Genomic DNA, 22787 nt, shown 5'->3' with positions numbered 1-22787 from the left:
ATTGTTCACCAGGAACCACATCCGAGCCGAGGACGGTACTTCTCAATTGAAAAATCTCCTCTTTCAACACATCCATAATTGCTTCAAAACATCTTCACCCTCAACTTTGTGAATGTCCCTCTCGACCAGACTCGCTTCTCGTCTCTCCGCCTCCACTCGCCGCATCACCGCCGTCTCCTCCCACCTCTCCGCCTCGCCAATCTCCAATTCCAACATCAGAACCATGGCCTCCGTCCCGAAAAACTATGAAGGGCGTGATCATTGAGAAGAATGGCGGCCCGGAAGTCCTCCAATACAAGACCGATGTCCCCGTCCCAGAAGTGAAGCAGAACCACATCCTGGTGAAGAACGACTACATCGGCATCAACTTTATCGACACGTGAGTCTTCCAACAAGCAACTCCCACACCCCCAATTGAGCCTCCTGCTGATTGACCCCCGCAGCTACTTCCGCTCCGGCCTCTACCCCGTCCCCCACTGGCCCTACACCCTCGGCCGCGAAGCAGCCGGCACAGTCGTAGCCAGCGGCGGCGGCGAAACGCACGGCATGAAAGAAGGCGACCGCGTGCTCTGGATGGCCGAAGCAGCCTACGCAGAGTACACCGCGGTTCCCGCCGCCAAAGCCGTCAAGCTGCCCGCCGACCTGTCCGAGAAGATTGGCGCCGCGGCGCTGCTGCAGGGTCTCACGGCGCTGACGCTCATTCGGGAATCGCACCGTGTTAACAAGGGCGATTGGGTGCTTGTGCATGCTGCTGCGGGCGGGGTGGGACTTTGGCTGTGCCAGTTGCTGAAGGCTGTTGGCGCTAATACTATTGGGACGGCGTCGACGCAGGAGAAGATTGATCTCGCGACGAAGTATGGGGCTACGCATATGATTAATTACAGCAAGGAGGACGTCAAGACGAAGGTGATGGAGTTGACGGGGGATAAGGGTGTTGCCGTCGTGTACGATGGCGTGGGCAAGGATACCTTCGATTTGTCGCTCGAGTGCGTGGCGCGCTTGGGGAGTATGATTTCTTTTGGCAATGCGTCGGGTGCGCCGGCGCCGGTCACGTTGGCGAGGCTGTCGCCGAAGAATGTGCGGTTGATGCGGCCGACGCTGTTCAACTACCTCGTCACGCGGGAGGAGTTTGAGCATTGGTCGAATGAGCTGTTGGACGTCATGGTGAAGCACAAGATTGATGTGCGGATCCATGAGGTGTATCCATTGAGCGACATCAAGAGGGCGCATGAGGATTTGCAGGGCAGGAAAAGCACGGGTAAGTTGGTCTTGGACCCCACGAAATAGATATATAGCGTACATCGGAATGTACATATTCGTGCAACATCAAAATTCTTTGAATTGGTCCATCTACATCTTCGACTCTTTTGCAGTAGGCTTTTTCCGGTGCAGCGAATGCACGCCAGCCTGATGGGAGAGCAGCAGTCAGTCTTCCACACTCTATGATTTGCGGTGCATGACCTGCGCAGAAGCCTGGCCAACGTATCAGCTTCCATCAAACCAAGGAAAAGAGAAAGCACTCCACTCACCTGGTGATTGGGAAAGACGAGCATATCCGCGACAACGACATTCTCCGGCCTGCCAGCAGCAAACACAATCATCTCCGCAATATCCTCGCCCGTCAACGGCGTCACCCCCTTGTACACATTGTCCGCCTTCTCCTTGTCGCCGTAGAAGCGCACAAGACTAAACTCCGTCTCCACCTGGCCGGGATCAATCTCGATGATGCGAATGCGCGACGCGATAAACTCCTTGCGCATGGCCTCGGTGAAGGTGCGCACGGCGGCTTTGGAGGCGCAGTAGATGGCGCCGCCCGGGTAGCCCTCGCGCCCGGCGATGGAGCCGATGTTGATGATGTCGCCTTGCCCGCTTTCCCCGCGCTTCTTCATCACTTGCAGCACGGCTTGCGTCATGTTGATTAGGCCGAGGACGTTGGTGTCGATCATGGAATGGATGTCTTCCTCTTTGATATCCCCCACTTTGTCCACGCCCTTGACCAAACCGGCATTGTTAACGAGGACATCAATCTCCTGGAACTCCTTGGGCAGGCGGGAGACGAAGCTCCGCACCTCGTCCGCTTTGCTGATGTCGATTTTGAAGGGGAGGCATTGCACGCCGCCGCCGACTTCTTTCTTGATCTCCTCGGCGAGTTGCTTCACTTTGTCCTCGCGCCGCGCTGTGAGGACCAGTTTGAGGTTTTTCGGCGCTGTGCGTGCGAACTCTTTCGCTGTCGACCAGCCTATGCCTGAGGAGGCGCCGGTGATGACGATGGTCTTGCCTTCGAGGCGTTTGGTCATTGCGGAGGCCATGGTTCTGCGGGGCGTGAGGATGGTGTAGAGGGGTTTGGTGGGGTTGGTGGGACGATGGAGGGTTGATTGTAAAGTGCGTAGGAAGAGGCGGCTGCCGTGGCTCGTCATACGAAGAGATGTGTGTGATGGACGACGTATGCTGTTGGGCAGAGTGTGGAGTTTTTGAAAGTGAGAGTTGTGGTGAAAGCCAATGGGTCGAGCAATGACGAAGTCGGAGCCTTTGGGTGGGGTTGCGAGACGAGACGGATTTTCGAGTCCACAGTTGCGCTATGTATCACCACGGATTCGACGAGGACTCGGGGAGAATTGTTCAATAGAGCGCAAGCATTCTCATGGGCCTTAGTGCCTGTTGTATGAGCAATATAGACAGCTGTGCTGCTACGTAGACAGACTCATATCGTCGGCGAAGCCTCGGGTAAATTTCACTATAGATTATGTTTGATTTGGGCCTTGCCCCACTCAGTCTCTATTGGCTGCAATATACGGTTGTATAGTGTAGCGGTTATCACATCGGATTCTGAATAATCTCGTGGTCTTTGGACTGCGTGATGCCAGAACCTTCCGGGAACCCCGGTGTTCGTTCTTTCTCTAGTACCCTGAAGCCCATAGGCTTTAGCTGACCGCTGTTGCAGTCGATTCCGGGTACGACCTTTACCTCTGGGCCTCTCTACGCCCTAGCTACTTTTTGGAGCCTTCGGGAAAGTTGTGTTGCACGTGCAGCCTGCAGAACTTCGATGCTTCGTATACGTTTTGCAGTGAGCCGATGGGCTCGTATGAATACTCTGAGAACCGTTCAAATCGAAGAGGAAACGAGTAATTTAACAAGACGCATGGCGGTAATTTTTGGTGTATTCTAAATTTTTACATGAACCCGAGTCTTAAACATTGATTCATTGATCCGCGTATGGATCAGCAAGATGATCATGCTCAGTGGCATTACTCCTGCTCATCCGACCTGCCGACGTCTTCAACAACCCCTTGCTCGCATCGACAATCGGCGAAGCCCACATCTGCTTCCCGCTCATTTCATCCGTGAAGTTTGTCATTGTCGTATTGATTCCCGAGACGTGGCTGTTAACGTAGATGTTCTCCCAGTGGCCCTTGGGAACGTGATAGGTCTCATGGTAGATGCTGAGATGCGGGTAGGTCTTGTGGTGCTTATTCCACCAATCCCACCCTGGACGATGGTACTTGGAATGGGCAAACTTGTGCAAGCCCTCGATGCTTCGGAAGTAGCCCACTTCCATGATCTCGGAATTGGTCGTGCGGTCGGAGCTGTTCATCCAGCTTGTCATGCCGAGGAAGCCGAATTCCTCCCGATATTTGTCGAGATCGGTCGCCATGGAAGAGAAGTAAGACACGATGTCTTTCACGCCAGGCGCGAGGATGCCGAGCGGGTGGTTACATCTCGTGCCGATGAGGAAGACGACGATTTCGCTGTCGGCGGGTTTGTTGCCGTACCGTCCAGATGCGTCGGGAAAGGCGGAGCTGTATTTCTTTTGGATCACGCCGTCCATGTAGATGTTCTTCTTCCAGCCGATGGACATGAGGTAGGCGTCGGCGGTCTTGTATGCCAAGATGGCGATGGCGGGGAGCAGAGCGACGCGGCCCAGACCAAAGCGGTCGGCGATTATAAAGAGAGTGGTCTGCACAAACGCGCCGAAGCAGAGCCATGTCGAGATATTGAAGTTGTCGCGGACGTACTGTTGACATTGTATGAGCCACGATCAGAGTAAGGGAAAGAGGGATTTGGACATACGGTGAAGGGGAAAGCCTGGCCTTTCGCAAATGCGGATGTGGGCTTCTCTTCCTGCGGCGGGAAGAGAGGCTGGAATTCTTGGCCACGGGCAGACATTGTTATGGTGAGTGGGAGATATGGATGTAACGGTTATCGGTAGGGACAAGATTGTTGTATTGCTCTTCAATGGAATGGATTTGGAGGAGATGAAGAACAGCGACTTACTCCACCCCTTATATATTCTACGTTACCCGGGGCTGAGTTTGACTTCACAGTTATACGGCCGTTCGTTGGAGAGCTTGGAGAGACGGGCAGCGGAGATTCGTCCGGGGTCGTTGATGTTACCCCGACTTCTCGGCCGTTACATGATCGGCGCGGGTGAAGTCATATTTGCTGCCTCAGGCATCCAGCCAATTGCGCGTGTTACGCATCGTCATCTCTGACCTCACGCTTCGTCCAAACGATAAGATGCCGGCGGCTTGACTTGCCTTTGCGACAAGCCAATATCTTGCTTTCTCTCTTGTTACTTACGTGCGTACGGACAGCGAACTTGTCATTCTTTCTCAAGCGCGTGTATCTCTTGTGCAACTTCAGCTCGTCTTGTTCTTTTCCCCTTGGACATCGGCATTCCCTAATCAACACCAGCTCTTATCGGCACGACAAGACGGCTGCAGCAACCATTGGCCATGATAGTACTCAACACCGCAGCTGGCCCGTTGCCATTGACTCTCACTCGCTTACTGCAATAGTCTGCCAGCCGCAAACATGGATACGCGGTAGGGTGTCACTCGCTCATCTCTCTGCGCAAGCTCGCAACGCTAAGTGATGCACAGCGCCTTAAGAGAAATCACCAAAGTCCTCCAGACCGACTTCAACGCGAAGAAATCCCTCCTCTCCCTCCCTGCCGAAACCCGCCGCATGCTCCAAAGCTTCATCGACGAGTTCGACGACAAGTCCGAGACCGATGATGCGCAGCCGGCCAATCTATACCTCAAGGGATTTTGGGAGAAATATGTCCGAGACACACCGCAGAAATTCGGCATGTTCATGGGGGTGGTGAGGGAATTGCGACCTGCGATTGCGCATAGTGAGGTACAACGCTGGACGAATACGCTCGCATTTCCCATCCTCAACAGTACCGGTCATGCCAAAACAGCTGTCGAGGATGCTGCAGAGTTCTTGATCGGGTTTATGCTGTACGATGAAGAGCAGGAAGACATTACTTCACAGGCCCAGCGTTCAGGGGAAATATGCAAAAGGCTATGGGACATCTACTCCGACCGAACCAGCATCTTGGCCACCTCCGATCCGCTTGAGGCGTCAGACAATGCCCAGGTAGCCCAACAGGTCGAAGACGTCCTGATTGCGTTCGGCCGGAAGAAACCAAAGGACCTGTTCAATCTGCTCGACACCTACATCATCACATCCGACACCCGCTTGCGATCGCTGTCACTCCTGACCTCTTTTCTCCGACACGAAACTCCCCACCTCTACCTTGTCTTGGATACACCCCTCGTCGGAAGTCTCCTGACATGTCTCATGAACGACACATATACTGCTGTCCTCTCAATTGCACTCACCTCCCTCATCATGTTGCTGCCTCATATTCCAGGCTCACTCGGCCCTCATCTACCGCGATGCTTCCTCGTCTACACCAGGCTACTGTGTTGGGAGAAGTTCAGCGACTTCAGCACGGAAGAGCAAAAGAGCCTGGTGACCGACGACCGTGTATCTCCGGAGGACGAAGACGAGGATTCTGATGGAGTCGTGAGATCCGTGGGCATGGATGCAAGTTGGCAACGACTGAGGTCGCCGGAAGGCACAATGGAAGCCTCCACGCCAGAGATCATGACTTACTTCACATCTTTGTACGGCCTCTACCCTCTCAATCTCATGAGCTACGTTCGAAAGCCACGGCGGTATCTTAGAAACATCGAATTCCCGGGCGCCGAATCTTTTGATCTGGATCGGACCGTCATTCGCTCTCGCACTGAGCAGTTTCGAGAGGTTCATCTCCTCCACCCTAACTTCTACAACACCACGGCGGAAGAAGAGCTCGTCGATCCGAAATGGCCAAAGATGGACCCCGCGGACGTGGTCGGAGAATGCGAAGCCCTATGCATGCATTCAAGGGCGTCAGCGAAGAACTCTGCGCCATCATCGATCACCAAGCTACCCGGGGCGCTACAAATGCGTCACGAGACCATGAGGCTCAATGGACAATTGTCTCCCACCGCAAGTCAGACAAGTCTCCGGTCCAGTGCTAGCTGGCGCGATACACAATCGACTACAGCATCTGTCAAAGGGAAGACCGATAGCCCCATCGTCAGGCCTCGCAGCATGCTTGGCGACGAAGAAACCCTCCATGAGCAACATCCGTTAGACGCCGTCAAAGAGAAGCCGACTGAACCCCCTCAAACAAATATCGAGTTTCTACAGCGCGAGCTCTCCACCATTCGCAACGAGCTCAACTTTGAGCGCTGGCACAAAGCACAATATTCCCAACACATCGGCCAGATCATGCGACGCAACATCAAAGGCGCCACGGTAGAAGCAGAAACACTGAACCTCATCAACGCCAACCGCGCTCTCAAGAAGCAACTCGAGCAGCTCCGCAAAGCTCGCGAAGCTACAATCAAAGACTCTGCTCTCACTCGAAGACAAGCCAATAGCTTGGAAGCCAACATGACGGAGCGCTTCAACAGTCTCAAGATCGAGCAGGAGACTTGGCAAGCGGATGCGGATGAGCTGCGACGCTTGCGGGCGGAGGTGAGGCAGTACCGTACTCTGCTCGTCACTAGTGAAAACCGCGAGACAAACACCGGACATCGGCTTCTACTTGCCCAGCGCGATCTGGAGGAGCTGCAGGCCGTGAGGGAGAAGCTGGAGCGTGCATTGAGCAGGATCCATGAGTTTGAATCCAGGGAATTTGAATTCGAGATCGCGCTACGAGAAAGAGACCTTCTGAGGAAGGAGACGAAAGGCGCATCAAACGCCACATCGCCCGCAACTAGTGCACGATCCGCGCGCCGCTCGAGTGAACCCGGTCTGCGCGGGTTCACTGGCGCTCCTACGAGAACTGCTGCATCGGCCGATACTCACTTACCGCCGCCCTCGCCTACAAGACGCCACGATGGCGCCGCGACTCCCAAGCACCGACTTGAAGCCGAGGGGAGTAGGAGAGGTAAGCAGTCGAGAGTGTCAATCACGGGAGTTCAATGCTAATTTATGGATCACACAGGCAGCACGCAGAGCAACAAATCTCGATCCAAGGCGAGCGGGAGGTGGGATCTCGAGGCGAGCTACTCAAGCTCATTCAAGGGGGCGATGGCATCTGGCTTGAGCTCGTCGATGTTTGATAAGTAGGTGGGCGGTTGATGAGTACGATGGAGTGAATTGGAGCGAGCGGGATGGAGTATCGGTGCTGGATGGCATAGGAAAAGCGACTCTCTTCGTTCTGATGCAATTTCCGCAGGACTCGTACTACGTGTCAATACATGACACATGCTTGGAGCAGAAGCGGTTCAAGATGAGTGGCTCTGAGACCAGCCTGGTTCACCAGGCTGTTTCATGATGGCTGATTCCAGATACTCAATCGTGAAACAAATGCTTCCTTCAATAATATCCACGTCCTCGCCTTCCACGTCCCCTACCTCCTCCTCCTTGCTGCTGCTGCATAATGGCAAGCTGCTGCGCACTATACCCGTCCGTATTCCCACCAAACCCTTGATCCCCCTGCATGCCTCCAGGGCCCGACGGCGGTTGAAACCCTTGTCCCATAGGCGGTTGAGGCGAAGCAGTGTTTCCCCCAAATCCACCGCCCTGCTGATTCGACGGACCTGACGGTGCACCGGGCATGCCCGGCATGCCGCCCCCCATCATCATCTGCATGAACTGGTTCTGGTCCCCTGGATTCATACCGGAGGCCATCATCTGCTGGAAGAACTCATCTGGACTGGGCATGCCCGGCATAGGCGGCATGCCAGGCGGCATACCTGCGTTCGGGCCCGCAGCATTCCCATTCGCGCCGCCGCCGCCAAACATGGCCTTCATCTGCGCATCCTGCTGCTTCTGGTCGGAGATGGCGTCGGACATACTCTGCTGCCGCAAGCAGTACTGCGCCCACGTGTACTCGTCGAAGCCGTAATTGAAGAAGTCCGTCTGGTCCGTGCCGGGGAGGCGCCAGAGGCGCGACGACTCGGCGATGTCGGCGTCTAGGTCGAGTTCGGTGATGGGTTTCCCGGTTGCGGGCCAAGTGGGTGTCGCGGTGACGTCGACTTTGCTGTGGCGGTGTTCGGGGAAGTCTTTGCCTTCTTTGCCGTCGTGGTTGAGGATGCCTTTGATGCTGGTGGGTGGGGCCGGGGTGCTGGTTGATGGGGCGCGCTGCTCGGATTTTACTGGTGGGGTGGAGCGTGATTGGCGGGGGTCGGTGGATGAGATGCGTTCTTGTGAGGCGGCTTGTTGTCGTGTTGTTCGTGTTGTGGGACTGTGGAGGATTTAGGAGGGGCGTGTGTTGTGACGAGATTGGAGGAGTATACATACGTGGATTCTGTTTTGGGGGCGTCCGGCGGTTTCTCTAATGTGAACTGAACATCCTGTGAAACGACAGCGATTAGAATACGGTGAAACAAGTCCTCCTTGTCAGCGTTCGTACATCATCACTGTCCTCTTCCTCTTCTTCATCGTTGCCGTCGCTGTAGTCCATCCGTTCTGCTTTGACTTCATCGTCTCCCGGTGAGGCGACACCCTCAGTACCGTGCGCGCCGTTACCCGCACCCCCATAGAAGTCGTCTTCGTCCTCCTCCATTTTTGCGAGATTCTAGTTTGAAATGGAGATCGAGATTGGACGCGAAGGGCATTTCGCGTGAGGTGCGGTCGTGTATTGAGGGTGAGACTGAGAGTCAAAACACTTGGCCAGGTGGCAAAAGTCGCTGTCCATATCACGAACTTCAGATCCACCCGCTACCTCGTGAACCATACACCCCGTACTGGCATGGCTCGATAGCATGGCGCTGACATCGGTAGGTAGCTGCTGTCCGAAAGCAGCATCGTGTGACTGACCTCCGTTCCCAGTGGAAGTTGTTTCGCTTCTTCGATGTCTCCCAGGTTCAGCTTCCTGAAGGAGACGGATCCGTGGCGCTTGATGTGAGTAGGTCTACGCCTCTTGCGCAACACATCCACTGACTTCCCCAGCAAACGAGCGCCTCATGCATAGAAGCCGGCTCTAGTAATATATTCGTTGGCACGCCTCATGGTTTGGTGCACTGCCTGGACCAGAACTTCAAGGTGACGCGATCCTGGAAGGCGCATCAGTATGGGGTAGTCAACAACATCAAACAAGTCCCGGGAACGGCCTATGTCTTTACCACTGCTGAAGACCTGACCCAGGAACCGGAATTGAAGGTCTGGAACTTGGATGAGATTGAAAGGCGGACTGGCCATCCCAGGTGCCTATGTACGCTCACGGTCCAGAATGGCCGGAAGAATGATCCCATCACTGCTTTCGCGGTGACGAATGATGTCACACAGCTGGCCGTAGGGTTTGGCAATGGTGCTGTGACTGTGGTGCGTGGGGACTTTATTCACGACAGAGGCACGAAACAACGTACCGTTTTTGAGTCCAAGGAGCCAATTACCGGACTGGAGTTTCGAGAAGCCAATATCACCGCTCTGTACATCGCGACCACTTCCCGCATCTTGGCCCTACAGATCACCGGCAACCGTCAGGGCACCCCGGCCAAGTCGGTTGACGAACATGGATGTGATGTTGGCTGTATGACACTCGAACCAGAGTCCAACGACATTGTGGTCGCTCGCGACGATGCCATCTACTTCTACAGACCTCGCTCAACGCCCACCACGTACGCGTACCAAGGTGCGAAGAAGTTGGTGCAGGTTAGCAAGGACTACGTGCTCCTCGTCTCCCCTCCCAAGAGCGGCTTGACAAAGTCCGCCCCACTGCGAGCGTTTGCGGGCTCGCAAGCAGACGACATTCTCAACACCTCGAGCCTTACAATTCTGAACACCGATCTCCGGTTCATCGCCCACCAAGAATCTCTATCCAGCCAGGTGAAATGTCTGCTCAGCATGTGGGGCGACATCTTTCTCTTCACGATCGATGGCAAAGTCTACCGCTACCATGAAAAGACGTTCCAGCAGAAGCTGGACATTCTCTACCAGCGCAATTTGTTTCCCCAGGCTATCAACATGGCGCAGAAATACAGAGTCGACAAAGTACAGCAGAATATCATCTATCGCAAGTTTGGCGACTACCTCTATCAAAAGGGTGATTACGACACGGCCATGCAGCAATACTTGAGCGCAATTGACAACACTGAACCCTCGCATATCATCCGCAAATTCCTGGACAATCAAACAATCAAACATTTGATTGAATATCTCGAAGAGCTGCATGAACATGGCAAAGCGACTTCAGATCACACGACGCTCCTGCTGAATTGCTACGCAAAGCTGGAGAATATCGACAAGCTCGAGGCATTCATTCGGCAACCTGGTGACCTCAAATTTGATCTGGACACGGCCATCGTGATGTGCAGACAAGGCGGCTACTACGATCAGGCTGCTTTCCTGGCCAGGCGACACAATGAGCACAGCCTCGTTGTCGATATTCTGGTGGAAGATCTGAAGAAGTACGCAGAGGCACTTGCCTACATTGTAAGACTGGAGCCGACCACGGCTTACCCGATCTTCATGAGGTATGGCGTGGTCTTGCTTGAGCATTGCGGGAGAGATGCGACACAGCTCTTCATCGATTACTTCACCGGTGTCTTCAAGCCGAAGAAAGACGCTTTGATTGTGCAAGAAGCACCCGCCGCGCAGGAAAGTGGCGGCTTCGGCACCATTGCACAGTCTGCGGTCCAGAACCTGGCTGCCTTGATTCCGCTGCCTTACATGAGTATGAACACCTCGAAACCACGGACGCCGGAGGACGGCTCAAAAACCATGGTCAATAAAGTCGTAGAGACAACGACCGAGGCCGACTTTATCGAGTACGAGATCCCGAAGCCTCGCGCCGCATTCCCTGCGTTTGTGGACCACGCCGATGAGTTCATCGTCTTCCTCGAGGCATGCACTGAGAGTGACAACGTGAAGCCCGAGGACAAGTCTGATCTGTTCACGTCGCTGTTCGAGATGTACTTGCACAAAGCAAGCAACACGACTGGAAGCGAGAAGGCGGAGTGGGAGCGTAAAGCAAGAGTGTTGATTGAATCGCAGAGCGTGCCGATCGACACTTCCAGCGTCTTACTGCTTTCCGATCTTGAGAAGTTCCGGGACGGCACAATCTTGGTCAGCGAAAAGCAAGGACGGCGCTTTGATGTGTTTCGATCGTACACCACTGCCCTCGACACTCGTGGCGCGATCAAGGCGCTACACAAATACGGCCCAGAGGAGCCTCAGCTATACCCTGCGGCGCTCGCATACTTCACCAGCTCACCCGAGATCTTAGAAGAGGCGGGGTCGGAGGTCGGGGTGGTGTTGAAGAAGATCAGCGATGACGGACTGATGGCGCCGCTGCAAGTCATCCAAACGCTGAGCACGAACGCCGTTGCGACAATGGGGCTCGTAAAGGAGTACCTATCCGCGACAGTAGAGAAGGAGAAGAAAGAGATTTCCGACAACCGCAACGCCATCGCCGGCTACCGAAAAGACACCACGAACAAACTCCAGGAGATCGACGAGCTCTCCAGCAAACCGACGGCGTTCAACGCCACGCGCTGCTCGTACTGCGGCGTCACTCTCGACCTGCCTACCGTACACTTCCTCTGCAAGCACTCTTTCCATCAGCGGTGTTTGGACACCGGGGAAGGCCAGGGTGTGAATGATGTTGAGTGTCCGAAGTGCGCGGCGGAGAATGAGGCGGTCAAGGAGATTCGGCGGGCTCAATTGGAGCGGGCGGGGAAGCATGATTTGTTCACGCTTGCGTTGAATCAGAGTAGTGATAAGTTTGGCACTGTGAGCGAGTGGTTTGGGCGAGGTGTGATGGATGTGCAGCCTGCTGTGGCGGACTGACGAGCCAATGGCTTCTGAAGGCTGTGTGTAGCCGGACCGGCCATGTCCAGTTATTAGAACGCAATGTCGACATTTGATGAGCTCTCGTATGCTGCAAGTTTCGCCGAAGACCCCGGACTTTCATTGGGTTGCGTGCTAATTACTATGAAGGTTAGTTGATCGACAGGCTAAATTGCAATTGGCTGAAACAACTTCATGTCCAGCGATGAGGTGCTTCGCGGGCCCGCTAGTCGATGTAACGCTGCCCAAGGTGCGACCAGCGCTATTTATCAACCTGTCTCACGAACACAAGCATTTGACAAGCTTTTGCTACTGTTTGTCGTGACTTTCCAAAGCTCACCTCGCGACAATGATTCGAGCATTGACATTTGGAGCGGTCCTGCTCGGTCTCGCTACAGCCTCGCCGCTGGAGCGTAGATATGCCGTGAAAGAGCGGCATACAGTCCCCGGCACCTTCACTCGCGTTGGAGATGCACCGGAGAGTCATCATGTTCTTCTTTCGGTGGGACTGACGCAGGCTCGATTTTCTGAATTAGAGCAGCATCTGTTCGAAGGTGAATGGTTTATTCCAAGCCGACGAAGAGTACTTGACTGACTCAATGGCATAGTCTCCGATCCCGATCACGCTCGCTATGGACAGCATTTGAGCCAGTATGAAGTCAACGAACTGGTCAGCCCGAGCGAGAAAGCTCTGCTTCTCGTCCACGAGTGGTTGCAAGAACACAACGTTGACCCGACGAGCATCTCCTACTCCCCTGCCAGAGACTTCCTGAGCTTCAGCCTGCCCATCGCGGACGTCGAAAGCCTGCTCGACACGAAGTTCTCCACGTACCGACATGCAGATGGCTCTGAGCTGGTGCGCACGCACGAGTGGAGTCTGCCTCTGCATCTGCATGACCATATTGCTGCCATTCAACCCACTACTTCCTTCTTGCGACCACGAGGTCAGGTCGTCTCGAGTCCTCGGTCGGTGAACCAAGTTTTCGGCGAGGCGGTTGTGCAGCTTGCTGATGGCGAGTCGCCGACTGTGGCGAAGGTGTGCAATGGCTCGTTTGTTACGCCGCAGTGTATTCGCACTCTGTACGAGACGTGAGTAGTAACTACATTCAAACGCGACTCGACTGCAGCCAGCTGACGAAATCCCAGCATCAACTACAAACCCCAAGCCGGCACGAAAAACCAAGCCGCCGTCGGCGAATTCGACGGCGAAGTCGTCAACCGCTCCGACACACGCATCTTCCTCGAAGCCGTGCGCCCCGAGGCCGCGGGCGCAGCAGCGACCTACAACCTCGTGTCCATCGCCAATGGCACCATCTCGCAAGCCCACGACACGCCGAAACAACAGAAAGCCGGGCTCGGCATCGAAGGCGACCTCGATATCCAGGCCATCATCGGCAACTCCTGGCCTGTGCAGGCCACCGTGTACTCCACGGGCGGCGTGCCGCCGGAGCAGAGCCCGCAGGATGGCAATGAGCCGTATTTGACGCTGCTGCAGTACTTGTTGAAGCAGACGTTTATTCCGCAGGTGTTGTCGATTAGCTATGAGGATGGGGAGGATACGGTACCGCTGTCTTATGCTCGGGCCGTTTGCTCGCAGTTTGCGCAGCTGGGGGCTCGTGGTGTTTCCGTTTTCTTTTCGAGTGGTGATGGTGGCGTTGGTGAGGACTGCAAGGTGAATGGCACCAAGAAGTTCGAGACTGGCTTTCCTTCGGATTGTCCCTATATCACGAGCGTCGGCGGTAAGTCTCACACCTCTATGAGCAGCTTCGGCAAGGATAAGATTGGCTAACGTGGGCGCTCTTGTTGCAGCTACGCAAGGCTTCGCCCCCGAGATTGTGGCCCACGACGGCTTCGTCAGCGGAGGTGGCTTTTCTAACGTCTTCGGCCGGCCGTCATATCAGGATGCAGCTGTGTCGGCCTACTTGAAGAAGCTCGGCAACAAGTACGAAGGCTTCTACAACAAGTCCGGTCGCGCGTACCCCGACATGGCCGCCATCGGCGTGGTAAGTGCCCAGTCTCAAACAACCGGTCGAGTAAAGCTGCTAATCACCACATACCAGAACATCACCATCGCCTGGAACGGCACAGTCAGCAACATCGGCGGCGGCACCTCCGCCTCTGCACCCATTGCCGCATCCGTCTTCACGCTGGTGAACGACGCTCTGATCTCCCATGGCAAGCCTCCCATGGGCTTCCTCAATCCTTGGCTGTACAAGAAGGGCCATGTGGCTTTCTCCGACGTGACGATTGGCAGTGCGGTCGGGTGTGGGACGAAGGGCTTCCCGGCTGTGCAGGGCTGGGATGCGGTGACGGGTTGGGGCACGCCGCGGTTCGAGAAGATTTTGCAGGCGGTGGGGTTGAATGGGTCTGTTGCTGGGGGATGGTAGGTGTTGAGAAAGGCTGTCATCTATTGTCGCTTCATCAAAACAAAGCAAGGTTGATCACGTGGAGTGTGTCAGCCTTGTCGTTGAGCCTGAATTCCGCACCGACGTCACTCGGAGTTGGCGGCGCGTCAACCTACGCGGGTTCGGACTTTTTCGACGCACCGAATTGCCAACTTCCTGCATGTCTATCACATGGCTCCGAGCACGTCCGCAGACCTCGCCTCTACCTTGGCTATTGGTAATGTTGTGATAGAAGAGAGCTGCCGGACGGCTCCTGGTGCAATTTGTCCCGTCGTCAGCCACGTAGCACCTTCGGTGTAGGCATCCACTTTCTGGAGAAAGCACAACACATCCAACGAACGACCTATGCCACCAAGTCAACATCACACACCCGACCAGCGCCTCTCGCCTCCTCCTTCGTCCGCGCGGCGATAGCGAAGCAAGCATGGCCAGTGAAGCAAACCAATACATCCGCAAAGCCCTGCACAACACCCCGCCTCCCCCTCCCATCCGCGCGAGATTCTTCTACGCGAGTCCTGTCCCCATCGACGATCCGCTGTCTCCGTTGCCGCCTTCGACGCAAGGAAGTGCTTCGGCGAAGCAGCCGGCCAAGGCTTTCTCGGAATATGACAATATTGCTTTGGACAAGGCGTGGCATGAGTTGAGGCAGAGGGTTTTGAAATTTCGGGGCAAGCAGAATGAGAGGAGTAGGAGCAAGGAGACGAGTAGGACGAGAGCGAGGGCTGGGAGTGTCAGGGATGGGCGGAGACGATCAGACTCGGCGACCAACTCGATTGCTTCCCGCTCTAGAGTTGCTCGATCGGCTGCCGCGAGATCAGGTATCATGGAAGATTCCGAGGACGAGGACGAGGGAGCAGCAGATGACTCGCATTTACCCATCACGGCTGCTGAAGTCTCCACTTCGCCAAATACTACCGGCAATCCGTTTATTCGAGCTCCTTCTCGGACAAAGATACGAGCGCTGCAGCAGGAAGAGAGAGCGGCGCGGCCGAAGATGGCGACCCGCGATACGTACGAATGGGACGACGCATCGCATCTAGCAGAACACAGTCCTGCTCCAGAAGTACGGGAGAAAGACGAAGATCCTCACGCGAAAGTCGTGGTGGGAGTCTCGAGATTGCACCAAGTGGAAATGCCGGAATTGCAGATGACGCCTATCTATTGGACGCCCATACAGGACACCGCACCCGTCGTGAGGGGCACATGGTTTTATCAGGATACGATGCTGCCTGTGGAGACGGCTGTGGCGAATATGCTCGAAGCCGGCTACGTTGATCGGCAAGTCTGGACGGAGACGTGGAAGGATGAACTCAACAGTGCCGTAGAGGTGGGTGCGGCTGGCGAGATGAAAATTGTGCACAAGCTATGGCCAGAACAAATGCCAGACAGTCGTCCTGTGAGCAGGCGCGGAACGGCGGACGTCTTCACCGATGACATCGTCCAGGAAGCAACATCAGCGCTGGTCGAGGATCCGGACACCCCAGAGCAGGCGCGAGAGAAAGCTGTACAAGCTGCGTGTGCAATCATCGACATTGCTTCTGGAGCGAACGGAGCCGACAACAAAGCCTCTGGAACACCGGTATACGGCTATCAAGGGCAAGTCCGGTCCTTTGCGGACTTTGGAGTCATTTATGCCAATAAGAAGGAAGCACGCCTGCTCAAGCCCAGCTTGATGCCGTCTGAATACTTTGGCCGCAGACCGCTTGCCAATTACATCCGCAAAGGGTACAAACTTGGTATTGCCGTCGTTCGAGGTTTCGACCAAGCGCTGTGGAACAAATTACACCCGCCCAAAACGACAGCCAAAGCGGAGAAAGCGAACAGGGGTGCGGCGGCGAGTTCCGCAACAGCGCCGGCCATACCGCCGCACGTCACAAGCAAGGCCGATGTGGGAATCGGAGACGCAGACCGGCCGCAAGTCACAGATCTGATACTCATTGTGCACGGCATAGGGCAGAAATGGGCGAGTCGCTATGAAAGCTTTCACTTCACCCACGCCATCAATTCATTCCGCCGTGAGATCAACGTGGAACTCGGCAGTCCCGAGATTCGCGCGCGACTGCGAGATGGGTTGGGCGGGATTATGGCGTTACCGGTGAACTGGAGACATTCGCTTTCCTTCGAGGAAGGAGGCTATCGGGACGACGATTCGACCGTCAACGAGTTTTCTCTCGCTGACATCACGCCCGAGACGCTCCCTTCGGTGCGAAATATAGTGTCGGATGTGATGCTGGACATCCCGTACTACATGTCGCACCACCAGAGCAAGATGATCTCTGCGGTGATTAGAGAGGCAAATCGCGTGTACCAGCTGTGGTGCAAGAACAATCCCGGCTTCGCGAAGAACGGACGTGTGCATCTCATTGCGCACAGTCTGGGGAGTGTCATGGCCATTGATATTTTGTCAAGACAGCCAACCATCGTTCCCGACCGGCTGTCCGATCCCACCACCATCAACCTGGAAAGCGAGCATCTGGAACACTTCCTCTTCAACACCTCCAACCTCTACCTCGCAGGCTCGCCAGCCGGCTTCTTCCTCCTGCTCAAGAAAGCCCAGCTTCTCCCCCGAATCGATCATCCCTCCGCGGTAGCCCTGGAGGATCCCTCATCCAACACCAGCACCATCTGCGGCGAGCGCGGCCAATACGGCTGCATAGCAGTGGAAAACGTGTACAACATCATCAACCCCTACGATCCCGTTGCCTACCGCATGAACGCCGCCGTCGACGCAGCCTACTCCGCGAGTCTCAAACAAGCACACATCCCCTCCGCCACTCCGGGCTGGTTCGGCGTGGGAACCAAAACGTCACTCTTCAGCGGCAAAACATCCAGCATCAAACCCACCGCCGCAAAAAACACCGCCTCAACAACACCCACCACGACCCTTCCCCGCCTGCCCTCCAATGTTGAGCTGGAAACGCACAACTTCACGCGCGAAGAGCGGGCGGAGAAGCGCATGTACCTGCTCAACGACAACGGGCAGATTGACTTTTTCGTGCGCTACGGCGGTGGCGCGTTTGACATTCAGTATTTGACGATGCTGAGTGCGCACAGTAGTTACTGGTTGTTGAAGGATTTTGTGCGCATGGTTGTTACCGAGACGGGGAGGAGGGAGGGGAAGCAGGGCGCGTTTTTGGGGATGAGGGCGGAGAAGAGGAGGAAGGGGCCGAGATGATTTGGGTTGTTATGATTGTTATGGTTTACGGGTATAGAAAGGTAGAGACGATTAGATTATGGCATTATGAGTTGCATGCTACCTAGAGTGAAGTCGTTGCTGCGGAAATTAAGGTTTCGCCTTGGACAACTCCAACCTCGCGCTTGAACTCGGACTCGCTTTCAAAGAGTGCTTCCTCTTTGCGACTACGCGCATTCGCACAACGACACCCAGTTCGCGGGAACCGCTCCGATCTAACCGGCTTAGTTCGTAAGCTGTGCCTCCGACAAGGCAGATTCCGCTCTCTCGCGACTTTCCCTGGCGCCACAGCGATCATCTGGTGTCCTCACAGTCTCATGCGCGCCGCGATATCCTCGCCCAGCCGATCACGATGTGCGACTAGACGCACTACGTATGAATTAGCCGCCGCCGACCGCCAATGCATGGGTGTGTCTCAAACACCTCTGAGGATGCCAACGACGCCAAAGTCGTAAGGCCTCGCTGAGCCCTCCATGGCAATCGACGCACCCGTGCGATCCTGCACCGTCGTCCTCCACGACGATGACACCTCCTCGGAAGATGTCTTGTGCGGCGCAGATGTTTTACCACTCGGCGACGTCGCCGTACTGTCCGCGCCAGGAGCCAAATCGCTTTGTATTCAAAGCACGAAGCCCGCTTCCCACGCCTCCGATGTCTCCATCCACGTTTCCGTGGCGCGACTTTTCGGCTTCGAGAATCGCATGAGGGCAAGTGTGGAGACTGTGGACGATGCGGAAGCCGTTACAGCCACGCATGTTGAGTTGCTCTTCCGCGATCAGCAGCTCTCGCGCGCCGACATGTGGAAGATCCGAGCCCAAATCGACTCTTCTGTCGTCTACGAGACTCAGAAACTGCAGTATCTCGGTTCGGTGACTGCGACCATCGAAGCCATCTACCACTCTGGGCAGAGAGTTCAGTCGGCTTTCGTCAGTCATCCGCAGACCAAATTGATTTTCCGGGGTGCTAGTGCACGATTCACCATCTTGATCCAAGTCTCGAAGGAGATGCTCGAAGACTGGTATGGCTGCGACCTGATGTACGAACGGATGCTCAATGGCTTTTTACCCGAGCTTTTCCATCGCTGGGATGCGCTGAAGGTCCGGCATCAAGTATCCGTGGTGCTGTTTGGACGTGTCTTGCAAGGCTCAAAGCAGTCGCCCGCGCATCGGGACTTCTTCCAAGTCGTCGCTCTGGATGTACCCTGCAATACTTGGCGGGGACTGCTACGCAAATTGAAGAGGACATTCAACAACGCTCAATTGCCGAGCGAAGTCTCGCTTGCGGCAGATGGGAATATGCTGGAAGCCATCCACGCCGCGGCTCTGGACTTCAATCAGAGAGATACTGAGCAGCGCCTTACCAGCACGGGCACTTCTGTTGTTGCAGTCACCGCGGGCGCCGGCTTATTCAACACAGACTACGAAAAGCTCAAGAGAACCACCGAGCTTCTAGTTGGCACCAACATTGGAATCGACATTGTATCCGTGTCGCGGCAACCGCTCCATCCGGTGCCGATATTCCGGTACGTGCGCGCTGGAACAGTCGAATACGCTTTGCCCCATTGGATCGATATCTCATACTGGTCATCGCCTCATGACCCGCAAGAATCTCGGTGGCTTATGCCGGATGCAAGCAGCGAGTTCTGCAATGTCAAGATTGGCAGACTTCCTGCAAGAGATCCGTCGGTCTCGATCGAAGAGTATACTGCTGCGTATGACGATGCGACTTTTGCACTGTCCATGACAACACCACGTTCCAAAATAGAGACGAGAAAGCCAGGTACGGACAAGAAAGACCGAGCCAGTAAGACGATCAACGACGAAACGCCACGCACAGATGGCCTCCCTACTACCAGAACAGTGGACCAGTCAGACGTCGGGCGTGATATCGCAGTGGCAAAGCCACATTCAATCGCCGCTTCTTCAGACGCCGGACTCAAAGCTCCGCCAAAGACTATCAAGCCCTCCAGAGCACCCCACCCACTGATGCAAACAGGCCGCAACATAAGTATCGGGCCGCGTGGACTTGCACCAGTTCAAGCAATCGCTAGCACAGGATTGTCCTCTCAACACGCTCAGCACGAGAGAGACAGCCTACCAACAGCGTCATTTGCAGCGAATAGCATTACAAGCGGTCTTGCAAAGCAGATCAAGGAGTCGCTCAGGAAGAAACCCTCGTACCAGAGCCTGCACTCCCAGTCGACAGTCGAAACAACGCAGCTCAGCCAGGCTGTGGACATACCAGTCGCGGATCGAGCATCCACAGAGACTCCTCGCGATCCTGCTAGTCTTGTCGAAGAGGCAGTCATGGAGAACGCTGGCCCGCACCCTGGAGAAAGCTTCGATTCTACGCATACCGATCCCAAACGACAGCAAGACGTAGAAGAGGTGCAATCTTCCCAAGCTGTGCACGATGAAACCTCTTCAGTCTCGCCCTGGTTAACACTGCTGAACCCGTGCTACCCTCGCAAGGACAACATGCGCATAGCTAGCGAATATCGGCAGTGGCAGAACATCTTCACCAGCACCGTGAGCTCGGCGGTCTTCAAATGGTCCTCTATCTGCAGCCCCGCTGCATTACCACTGATGACTGATTATCGGCCTTCTCTTGCTGATCTTGACAGCCTTGCTGGAAAGAAGGTGCGACGTCTTCTCATCACCTCCATCGCGGAGGCTGCAAGCATTCGGCAGATCATAGCGCAGATGATCTACATGCGACTCAATGCGGGTTTTCAAGTTGTTCCCTCGCGTCGGCGGCCCAAGGAGCAGATGGGCTTGGAGCATATCGAGCGTATTTTGTTGTCTCTTGGGGAACGGTATCATGAGATTTGTCAGCTGTCAGAGGCGGAAATCCAGGTTACGGAGTACGAGCCACGACCGCAAGAGCAGGACTCGTCTGTTATTGCAGAAACTTCAAACGATACCGCGAATGGCAAGGTGGAGGTTATGTCACTAATCTCGCGCAAGGGTAAGACGGCACAGCTCAGCTGGCACTATATGTCAGACTCTCCCGATTGGTCTCAAGAAGACGACAGATGCGTAAACATGACCGGGCCAGCGTACGACGGCGAAAGTCGTATGAGATTGGTCTTGATACCCGTCGAACCCTTCCGAACCGATGCAAAGACACCGTCAGGAACGAGGGAGCTGTCGGACGATGAACACCGGTTGGAAGGCATCCAAAAACTCACGCAAATGTGGCAGCGGCATCGCTACTTCACGGACGAGGATCAGAAGCACCAGACGTCCATGATCAAGGCGAAGGCGTTGGATACGATGCAGCGCGACCCCAATCCTCTTGCTATTGAATATCAGACTCGCGATACCAGTGCTGTTGTGGGGGCTTTGGGGTTAAAACCTGGTGATGCAGAAATGCCTACGCGGCTGTTCAGCGAGTCTGAGCAGTTTCATACGAGTAACTTTGACGTGACGAAGTTGGCGAGGCAGATGCAGGAGCCGCCACCGAATGGTGTGGAGTTTAGGGATAGGAGATGGTAAGCTCAGCACGGCCTCCAACGATGCTGGACGAGTACTAATGTCCTCCCAGGTTCACGCGCTTACATTTGAAGTGCTTCCGCGGCGATGAAATGGTGAATTGGCTCCTCCGCGTCTTCAAAGATCTCGAGACAAGAGACGATGCCGTCGCTCTGGGGAATCAGCTCATGGGTCACGACATCTTCTCGCACGTGCGAGGTAGTCACGAATTCCGAGACGGCAACTACTTCTATCAAATCAGAGCTGCGCACCGCACGACCGACTACCCCGATACCGCGGGCTTCTTCGGCCGGCCTGTCGGACGCTCGATGCCTTCTACGCCCGGCGGGGATCCTAGAATGTCGCCGGCTCCTCGTCCCGTGCAACCTGACAATGACCTTTTCCGCAAACCGACGCCGACGCTCGGCCCGGTGGATAGCAGAGAGAAGAGGGTCGTGATGCTGAGCCAGAAGCTGCAGTATAATGTCGACTCCGGGCGGAAATCCAGCCAATTGGAGATCATCAACGTGCACTATGGTGAGTTAGCATCTCTCCTGGTCATTGCCTACCTGCTGATGCAGTAACACCACAGATCGCATCCACAATCCAGAAAACTGCTACCACGTCCACATCGACTGGACCAACACAACCGCCAAGCTCATCCGCAACGCCATCCACCGCTGGGCAAGTCTGATCGAAAGCCACGGCCTCAAACTCGTGCAACTTCCCCTCGAGGAAGCCAGCAAAGTCAGCAACCAGCACCTCCTCGAGCAATCGTTAAACGTGAAACTCGCCATCCACCCTCCAACCAAGAATCCAACAACACCTCAACTCGAACCCCATCCATCGGCCTCTCCTCGCGCCGTACGAGAAGATCGGCACGCCTTCCACAAAGCCATCCTGAGGAAGGCGAATTTCGTCCTCGATCTCGAATCCGCATCCAGCTTCCCCCGCTCCGTCGACATAAGCTACTCCTGGGGCCGCCCGGATTACGAGCATACGCAATTCATCCACAAATCCGGCCTCCTGCTCGCGCAAGTCGTCAACGACGGGAAAAGAGACTTCACCCTCCTGCCAAACCGCTTAGCAGCGGCGGTGTCGGCCGCGGGCCACCCGGCTGGCTCAGGCAGTGTGAGGAAGGGAGTCGAGACGGCGTCGGTGGAAGAAATTGTGCAGCGCTTCACCGCTTTCTGCCGAGACGAGAAGGCGCTTATGGGCGTGGCGGAGGAGATGGCAAGCAAGTCTCGGGCCGCGGTGGCGTCGCCTTTTGCGCATGCTTCGCCTGGAGCGGGCGGGAAGGCGGACCAGGATGTGCCGCCTATGGAGCTGCCGCCGCAGTTGACGCATAGGTCCTGGTTGAAGAATGTTGGGTAGAGATAGTTCAAAAGATGGACCATGGCCATGGCCAAGTCACCTGACGTTCGCCCAAAGGGGAACATTTAGCTTGCTTTGAAAGCGGGCTAATGGATGGCTGATCTCGTCATCATTATTAGCGAGGCTCGAGAGTACAACTACACTCGCCTTTCTTGAAAGGCAACTGATATTTGCGCTCGCCTTTGTTCCAGTAGATGAACAGATCTATTCAAAGATTGTCCCACATCCGCACACACTTCGCATCCAATCGAAGCTTCCGTCGCT

The 22787-nt window shown here is 55.3% G+C and overlaps 9 protein-coding genes across 9 annotated transcripts; 6 read left to right on the top strand and 3 right to left on the bottom strand.

Annotated features, from left to right (window-relative positions):
* Positions 1-8: 8 nt before the first annotated feature.
* Positions 9-1327, top strand: BDY17DRAFT_280104 (uncharacterized protein). Its single transcript, XM_033732036.1, has 2 exons — positions 9-379; positions 444-1327. Exons 1-2 carry the CDS (start codon positions 246-248, stop codon positions 1285-1287), a joined length of 978 nt encoding a protein of 325 aa, XP_033589765.1. The 5' UTR covers positions 9-245; the 3' UTR covers positions 1288-1327.
* On the bottom strand, positions 1328-2682 carry BDY17DRAFT_296989 (uncharacterized protein). Its single transcript, XM_033733529.1, has 2 exons — positions 1530-2682; positions 1328-1473 (listed from the first exon to the last, which is right to left on the bottom strand). The coding sequence occupies exons 1-2, from the start codon at positions 2415-2417 to the stop codon at positions 1441-1443; spliced, it is 921 nt and encodes a 306-aa protein (XP_033589764.1). The 5' UTR covers positions 2418-2682; the 3' UTR covers positions 1328-1440.
* A 474-nt stretch (positions 2683-3156) lies between these two features.
* Positions 3157-4348, bottom strand: BDY17DRAFT_296987 (uncharacterized protein). The gene is made up of 2 exons (XM_033733528.1): positions 4069-4348; positions 3157-4012 (listed from the first exon to the last, which is right to left on the bottom strand). Exons 1-2 carry the CDS (start codon positions 4162-4164, stop codon positions 3200-3202), a joined length of 909 nt encoding a protein of 302 aa, XP_033589763.1. The 5' UTR covers positions 4165-4348; the 3' UTR covers positions 3157-3199.
* Positions 4349-4361: 13 nt separating this feature from the next.
* Positions 4362-7515, top strand: BDY17DRAFT_143066 (Hamartin protein-domain-containing protein). The gene is made up of 3 exons (XM_033729532.1): positions 4362-4823; positions 4881-7231; positions 7289-7515. The coding sequence occupies exons 1-3, from the start codon at positions 4813-4815 to the stop codon at positions 7411-7413; spliced, it is 2487 nt and encodes an 828-aa protein (XP_033589762.1). The 5' UTR covers positions 4362-4812; the 3' UTR covers positions 7414-7515.
* Positions 7516-7662: 147 nt separating this feature from the next.
* Positions 7663-8854, bottom strand: BDY17DRAFT_323945 (uncharacterized protein; the record flags this gene model as incomplete). Its single annotated transcript, XM_033737105.1, has 3 exons — positions 7663-8533; positions 8590-8642; positions 8702-8854. 3 exons carry the CDS (start codon positions 8852-8854, stop codon positions 7663-7665), a joined length of 1077 nt encoding a protein of 358 aa, XP_033589761.1.
* A 199-nt stretch (positions 8855-9053) lies between these two features.
* Positions 9054-12078, top strand: BDY17DRAFT_310241 (vacuolar protein sorting protein-like protein; the record flags this gene model as incomplete). Its single annotated transcript, XM_033735417.1, has 3 exons — positions 9054-9068; positions 9121-9192; positions 9241-12078. The coding sequence occupies 3 exons, from the start codon at positions 9054-9056 to the stop codon at positions 12076-12078; spliced, it is 2925 nt and encodes a 974-aa protein (XP_033589760.1).
* Positions 12079-12284: 206 nt separating this feature from the next.
* BDY17DRAFT_143049 (tripeptidyl peptidase-like protein) lies at positions 12285-14611 on the top strand. The gene is made up of 4 exons (XM_033729531.1): positions 12285-12632; positions 12687-13167; positions 13225-13817; positions 13888-14611. Exons 1-4 carry the CDS (start codon positions 12428-12430, stop codon positions 14463-14465), a joined length of 1857 nt encoding a protein of 618 aa, XP_033589759.1. The 5' UTR covers positions 12285-12427; the 3' UTR covers positions 14466-14611.
* A 296-nt stretch (positions 14612-14907) lies between these two features.
* Positions 14908-17658, top strand: BDY17DRAFT_310239 (DDHD domain-containing protein; the record flags this gene model as incomplete). Its single annotated transcript, XM_033735416.1, has 1 exon — positions 14908-17658. The coding sequence occupies one exon, from the start codon at positions 14908-14910 to the stop codon at positions 17656-17658; it is 2751 nt and encodes a 916-aa protein (XP_033589758.1).
* A 147-nt stretch (positions 17659-17805) lies between these two features.
* On the top strand, positions 17806-22673 carry BDY17DRAFT_296973 (uncharacterized protein). Its single transcript, XM_033733527.1, has 3 exons — positions 17806-21169; positions 21223-21686; positions 21742-22673. Exons 1-3 carry the CDS (start codon positions 18150-18152, stop codon positions 22521-22523), a joined length of 4266 nt encoding a protein of 1421 aa, XP_033589757.1. The 5' UTR covers positions 17806-18149; the 3' UTR covers positions 22524-22673.
* Positions 22674-22787: the final 114 nt, after the last annotated feature.

Source organism: Neohortaea acidophila (genome assembly GCF_010093505.1).
Source record: "Neohortaea acidophila strain CBS 113389 unplaced genomic scaffold BDY17scaffold_5, whole genome shotgun sequence".
Classification (NCBI taxonomy): Eukaryota; Fungi; Ascomycota; class Dothideomycetes; order Mycosphaerellales; family Teratosphaeriaceae; genus Neohortaea; species Neohortaea acidophila.
The sequence above is the reverse complement of the archived record's forward strand: the minus strand, read 5'-3'. Positions and strand labels throughout refer to the sequence as shown.